The 7,248-nt window shown below is 42.1% G+C and overlaps 1 protein-coding gene across 1 annotated transcript; it reads left to right on the top strand.

The window, feature by feature from the left end:
* Positions 1-1,411: 1,411 nt before the first annotated feature.
* Positions 1,412-6,858, top strand: LOC147425766 (pentatricopeptide repeat-containing protein At1g50270-like). Its single transcript, XM_086500112.1, is given in 2 exon segments — positions 1,412-1,539; positions 4,577-6,858. Coding segments are annotated over 2 exon segments (774 nt in total). The 3' UTR covers positions 5,223-6,858.
* Positions 6,859-7,248: the final 390 nt, after the last annotated feature.

A 7,248-nucleotide genomic window follows, 5' to 3' on the forward strand; every position in this document is an offset into this window, starting at 1 on the left:
GGTGGGAAAAGGTGCAGAGCAGCCACTCATGTAATTGAATAGTGTGGCATATTACATCAAGGTAATGTTTGCTTAGGACCGATTACGGTTATAAGTATGCCTGCAGATTATGGTGGGAAAAGGTGCAGATCAGCCACTCATGTAATTGAATAGTGTGGTGTATTACATCAAGGGTATGGCCATGGTGGCTCTGTTCCCTTGATTTTGGAAGGAATATGGTACCACAAAATACTCCTTCTATATGATATATGTGGTTAGGGGTGTAGCATTTATACTTACTATCTTGCATATGGTTCTCAACTCTGTCGAGGAAGAAGTAGAACTTACTTACTAATTCCTTTTATGTTACAGATAACTCCAAAGTATAGATTGATTGCACGTATGAGCACTGCCATTGACCCTGAAAAAATTACGGAAATTAATTCCAAACTACATAAAGTCAAGAAACAAGTATATGTGGCCCACTTCGAGGCTAGATTACATCTTATAGCTTGTCTCTGACCTTATCCCATGAGAACTTGCAAAGCAAAAGGAGCTCCAAAGTGTGTTTTTTTTCCCTTGTAAATTATATAATTATGTAGTTTCAGATTTCTTATTGATTATCTTTGAAAGCAATTTAGTTGGGCGACATCTATAACATGCAGTATACCCATACATCACCTGCACCTGTATACGGTGCCAATGCTAACTAAAAGTTGTGCTGTTTGCAGGTGAGGGTTACCTTCTCAACTATGGTTTTCAAAGTTCCCTGGTTTGAAGATAGCGGACTTATGTTTCTTCGGTCTCTTAATTCTCTTAGACTTGTATATAAAGTCTATTTGTACTATGAATGGGAGTTATACCACTCCTTTATTGACATAGTTTCTAGTGTCTTTTGTAATTTGAAACGATTCTTTGGTGTTTATGTTATAATGGTTACTAGAGCGTGCGCGCACGCGCACACACACACACACACACACTTCCATGGCACCACATTGAGAAGTAAAAAGAATCATATTAATCTACATAGCTAGCATTTCGGAGATAATGGATCAAAATGTCATCTAGATAAAAGTCATTCTCATGATCTTCAAATGAGGATGGGGAGAGAGTGGTGGCCGATGGATTTAGCAAGCCCTTATGAGATGTGTCATCTATCAAGACAGTGTCGATATCATTATATGGGACATAGATTTGAAAAAAAGGTTTATAAAATATGAATACATTTGGTTTGGTAGGGTGGTAGTGGCCATCAATGTAAACACACTCCTTCTGTGAATACAAAAATTCAAATTGCAAACGTTCGATTCTCGCTACGGTGCAAACCATATTTACAAGGGAATTGAGGTTTCTCTGCACCATAGAGGACCATATCACAACTTGAAACCTTGGAAGTAGAAATTGTATAGATTCCTTGGTTCTTGGACGCACAATGGCTCTACGATCGCCCATTTTGAAGCCCGCACTGGAGACACAAGAGTCTCAAACAACAAAAGAACAAGAGAAGAAGCTCGAGGATGTCAACACTAGACAAGACAACCTCGACGGCAGGCAAACCCAGTATGAACCTTTGCTAGACATTGAAATGGTTGTTCCGATAATAACCAATGTAAAAAAATATGAAAGTCAACCTATTGTCCAACTACTTATTTGTTTTACAAAATGTTTACAAAGAATAATTATTTTGAACGTCAACAGATTGTTGTTGTTTCAGGAGCCATATAATCCCCACGCACAAGTTGTCAACCTATGCACCTTCAGAACCTGGGGGATTCACTCTATATACAAAACGGGATGCCACCTGCGAGCGAATACCTTTGATAAAACCCCTATATACGACTCATATTAGGAAATGTGACCACCCTTTCTACTCTTATACAACAATCAATGAAGAAAACTATTATACCCTTATCTTACATATAAAATTTAGGTCTCACATGATCTAAGTGAGTAAAACTAGTCAAAGAGTGTGTAGCATAGTGACTGGTAACATACTAAGAAACCACTTATGTTGATAACTAGATGTACCCTCAATTTGTCCTAGTTTGACTTTCAAACTATGTACCCGATCAGCCTGCACTATGGCTACTCGTCCAATTATGACACATCCAAAGCTGGTGTAAATCAACCCTTGACCTACTCCAAATCAACCCATATTTATGATCGGCTTGATGAAAATTTTGATGTGACCTGATAAACAACTTCCCTAAAATTCATCCGAGTTCTAGTACACACCAATGACCAATCGTTACAAGTAATCAACCCAGGTCATGTCCTCCCCCTCCCCCCCCCGAAAAAAAAATGATACCCCCCTCTCTTATTTTTAAGCTTGGGAGATAAATTATTGGGGGCTTGCCCCTAACTTATACGCTAATGTAACTTGTAAAAAAACCCCCTCCCCTGCACTTACGTGGTACGGTAAGTTTTCCATGGTGAATCCCCAGGGATTGTCGTCGACTATGACAAATAGATGATGCATAGCAAGGGGGCAAACAAGGGAGAAGAGGTGCTCCTACCGTCGACTACGGAAAACAAACGTACATGCACCAAATCCAGGTTGGCATTAGAGGAATCGACGTGCAGTAGCACATACGGAAGCAAAGGAGGTCCATCCACGCGAGAGAGAGAGAGAGAGAGAGAGAGAGAGAGAGAGAGAGAGAGAGAGAGAGAGAGATTTTATAATTGTGGACATCCATGCATGAATGAGAGAGAGAGAGAGAGAGAGAGAGAGAGAGAGAGAGAGAGAGAGGCAATCGCATGAGAGCTGGTGCGAGAGCTGCCAGTTCTTTCTGGAAAGAACACTCACTAGGCCTAGAGAGAGAACGGTTCATGAGTCCCAAAGAGAGAGAGAGAGAGAGAGAGAGAGAGAGAGTCGCTGCAACTGAAATCAGACATAAAATCTGCAAAAGATTCTGCATAGTTTTTATTTCTCAAAATTGTAGGTACGTACTAGTAGTGCTCTTCACTCTAAGGCACTAAACTGGGAAGGGGGGTACTCTTCATTGATGGAGATGACCTCTTGCCCGAATAGTCTCGCTCAATTTTGGCTGGGCTTTATGAAATTACATATATTATTGGTAGCATTTGCACTCTAAGGCACTAAGGTGACAAGGGGTCTCCTATGCGTTAACGTGGATGACCCCTTTCCCCTACCCTGAACTTCTGAACGTCATCATCTCTGAGGTGTTGTGGCCAAGCTTGGATTTTGAAAAGTCAATCATTGAAACAAGCTGATCCACTGACAGCGAAGATGTGCAACCTTAGAACTCGCATCCACCTATACCATTAACGCAGATGAGCCCTTTCCCCCACCCTGAATTTTTTTGAACGTCATCATCTCTGAGGTGCTATGGCCAAGCTTGGCTTCTGAAAGTCAATCATTCAAACAAGCTGGTCCACTCACAGCAACGATGGTGCAACCTTAGGAGTCTACACACCAACTTATTGACCGTAGACCAGATTGAAGCTAGAAGGAGAAGAAGAAGAAGAAGAAGAAGAAGAAGAGGATTTAACGTCGTAGGAAACTATCCCAAGAGAAACGCTGGGGCCTTCTTTCCCAGACCTCAAGACTCATGGACCTATGTCCCACACACCTTCTTATACTATTGAAAATGACCATGGGACGGTGAGAAAGATGGGCATCAGCTACGGCAGGGCAGCAAATAATTACGGCAGGCATTGATGAAGGAGCTAGTAGTGGGCGAGCTTCTTGTTTTTAATGTTGTCTCTTGAAGTGCATTGATTGCGCGATATGACCAACTGAGGCAACGCCAGGAAGCTATGGGCTGTTTTCAGCAGATGCAAAAAGAGGGAATCTCTCCAAATTCAATCACCTACACGCGCATCTAGAAGGCATCTGGCATCATTCAAGTTGTTAGTATCGGCAAAATCTTATTGTTAGTCAAGGGCTGTTGACGGAAAACATCGTTGGTGCTGCCTTGGTCAGCATGTATGCCAAATGTGGTGTTAATTCATAAAGCACCAAAAGTGAACTTCCTATCCGAAATGTAGTCTCCTGGAATGCCACGATCACGGGATATACCCAATAGAGGCATGGCCAAGAAGCTCTACGCTGTTTTCAACAGATGCAAAGAGAGGGTAGCTCCTTAAATGCAATCATGTATGCTTTTATCTTGAAGGATTGTGGCACTATGCTAGATGCTGATACGACCAAAGAATTCACGATGATATTGCTAGCCAAGGGCTATTGAAAAAAAAACGACGTACTTGGCACCACCTTGATCGACATGTATGCCAAATGTGGTGTCCTTCATAAAGCACAAAAAGTTATTGAAGAACTTCCTCTCCATAATTTCGTCTCTTGGAATGCGATGATCACCGGATATATCCAACGGAGGCACGGCCAGGAAGCTGGTTATTTTCAGCAGTGCAAAGAGATGACAACTCTCCAAATCCAGTCACATATGCTTGCATCTTGGAGGCAGATGGCATTATGCAAAATGCTGATAGGGACAAAATAATTCATGATGATATTGCTATCCAGGGGCTATTGAAAAAAAATGACATACTTGGCACTGCTTAGTCGACATATATGCCAAATGTTGTGTACTTCATAAACCACAAAAAGTACTTGAAGAGATTCTTGTCCAGAATGTCGTCTCTTGGAATGCAATGATCACGGGCCAAGAGAGGTAGAGCCAGGAAGCTCTAGGCTGTTTTCAGCAAATGCAAAGAGAGGGCAGCTCCTTAAATCCAATCACGTATGCTTGTATCTTGAAGGCAGTGGCATTATGCAAGATGCTGATATGGGCAAAATAATTCACGATGACATTGCTAGCCAGGGGCTGTTGAGAAAAAATGACGTACATGGCACTGCCTTGGTTGACATGTATGCCAAATGTGGTGTACTTCATAAATCTAAAAAAGTACTTGAAGAGCTTCCTCTTTGGAATGGCATCTCTTGGGATGCAATGATCACAGGATATACTCAACAGAGGCAGGGCTAGGAAGCTCTAGGCTATTTTCAATAGATGCAAAGAGAGGGAAACTCTCCAAATGCAATAACATACGCTTGTACCTTGAAGGCATGTGACATTATGCAAGATGATGATATGGGTAACAAAAGTCACGATGATATTGCTAGCCAGGGGCTGTTGGAAAAAAATGACGTACTTGGCACTACCTTGGTCGACATGTATGCCAAATGTGGTATACTTCATGAAGCACTCTTTGTCGAGAAAGCATATATATTGTTTGAGTCATGGTGCAACATGGCCTATTGAAGAAACATGTTGTCCTTGAAGGTGCTTTGGTCGACATGTATGCCAAATGTGGCACAGCAATGAAAAGTTTTGGTTCAGCTTCCTGCCTGGAATGTGGTCTCTTGCAAGGCGTTGATTGCATTATATGCCGAACATGGCCGTGAAAAAGAAGGTCTAGATTGTTTTCACAAGATGTGAAATGAAAAGGGTACCTCTCAATGCAATACTTATGCATGAACCTTGAATGCCTGTGGCATTATCCGAGACATTGTCGTGGGCAATAGTATTCATGATGAGGTTACTAGTCAAAAGCTGGTGAAGAAAAATGTTGTGCTTGGAAATGCTTTGGTCAATATTTATTCTAAATGTGATTCCCTCACAAAAGATCAAAAAGTTTTAGATGAGCTCCCTACCCGGGTTGTTGTCTCTTGGAGTGCGTTGATGTAGGATATGCCCAACATGGTTGTGGCAAGGAAGGTCTCGGTTGTTTTCACCAAACAGGAAGCAAAAAGGGTCCCTTTGTAAATGGCATCACCTATGCATGTACCTCCTTTTCTCATCAATTAAAAAACCAGGATGCCCATCAATCAAAGGAGTAGGAGGTAAAGAATCACATGTGCTGCTAATAAAGAGAACTGGGGTTATGAACGTTATCAGCCACTAGGAAATCGGCTAAGCAGTGAGGGTGAGGTCGAGGCTCCAGGTTGCATGAACACGATTGCAGTATGCAAAGTTGAAGGCCAATTTGTATCTTGGAGGCTTGAGACTTTACGTAAGATGTTGACATGGTTGAGAAAATTCACGATAGCATTGCTCACAAGGGACTATTAAATAAATCTATGCTTGCTAGTGCTTTGGTCCATGTGTATGCCAAATGCGGTGCACCCATGGATGGACAAGAAGTTCTTCATGGGCTTCTTCTCTGAAATGTCATCACTTGGAAGGACTGGACCCTTTGTGATCAAAGACTTATCACCAACTGGGGCCATCAAGCTTGCTGTCGACTAAAAAAAATTCATATACCATTAACCCCAAGTATGCTTCTAAAACGGACACAAGAGAAACAGTAGATTGTTGCAGAAGCACAAGCAGAGGCCAAGGAACGAATAGCAAAACGAAGGCTTCTTTGACAGTGACAACAACATGGGCTCCCCGAAGATTAATGCCATTCAAGTAACAAACTTTGAAACAAAGCACATGCAGGATCCTACAATTATTATCAAACTAGGACACAATCAAGTGGAGGCGATAGCAATGCTTGATTCAGGTGTTCAAGGTAACCTGATCTCCTATAGCCTTTACAAGAAACTCCAATTGACAATCAGCTACAAGACACACAAAAAAATTTCCATAGTCATTCAGAACACTCGATCAAGGTAATGGGATGGACAGTGCTCATAGTACAGGTTAACCAATATGTCTATCCGCATAAATTTTATGTGGTAGAAGATAAGAAAACACAACATGCTTTATTGCTAGGGCAACCTTGGCAGAGAAGGTATAATGTACAACTTGACTGGAGCTACAATACAGTTAGTATCCAATTAGCTTCAGAAAAACATCAAGTTCCTTTTGCTACAATAGCTACATACAAACCATCAGTAATGCACATGGCAGATAAAGGTAAGCAACCTTTACAAACTGTGCGCTCCTTGCCGCACTGTCGAAGCAAGGGCCTTGCCTAACACTGTGTGCGAGCCATAGACGGCTCCAAGCACACAACTAGCTTAACTAGTAAGCTCAAAAGAGGGCAATGGTGTGTCACTCTCGCTCTATGCTCCTGCCGTGGAGGATTCCTCGCCGTGAAGAAGAAGAAGACGCCGCTACGTTGCGCTCAACCGCTTCACCGCCGTCGTGCCGTCGCAATGCTCGCTCTCTCTCTCTCTCTCTCTCTCACACACACACACACACACACACACACACACACACACACACACAAGGAGGTGAAGAAGAAGAAGATGGAGATGGAGATGGAGCAAGATCACTCTTCTATTGCACAAATGAGAGAATGAGTGAATTTTAGGTTTAGTTGGCTTTTATATGAGCT

Source organism: Adiantum capillus-veneris, chromosome 25 (assembly GCF_014529385.1).
Source record: "Adiantum capillus-veneris isolate H3 chromosome 25, ASM1452938v2, whole genome shotgun sequence".
NCBI classification, from domain to species: domain Eukaryota; kingdom Viridiplantae; phylum Streptophyta; class Polypodiopsida; order Polypodiales; family Pteridaceae; genus Adiantum; species Adiantum capillus-veneris.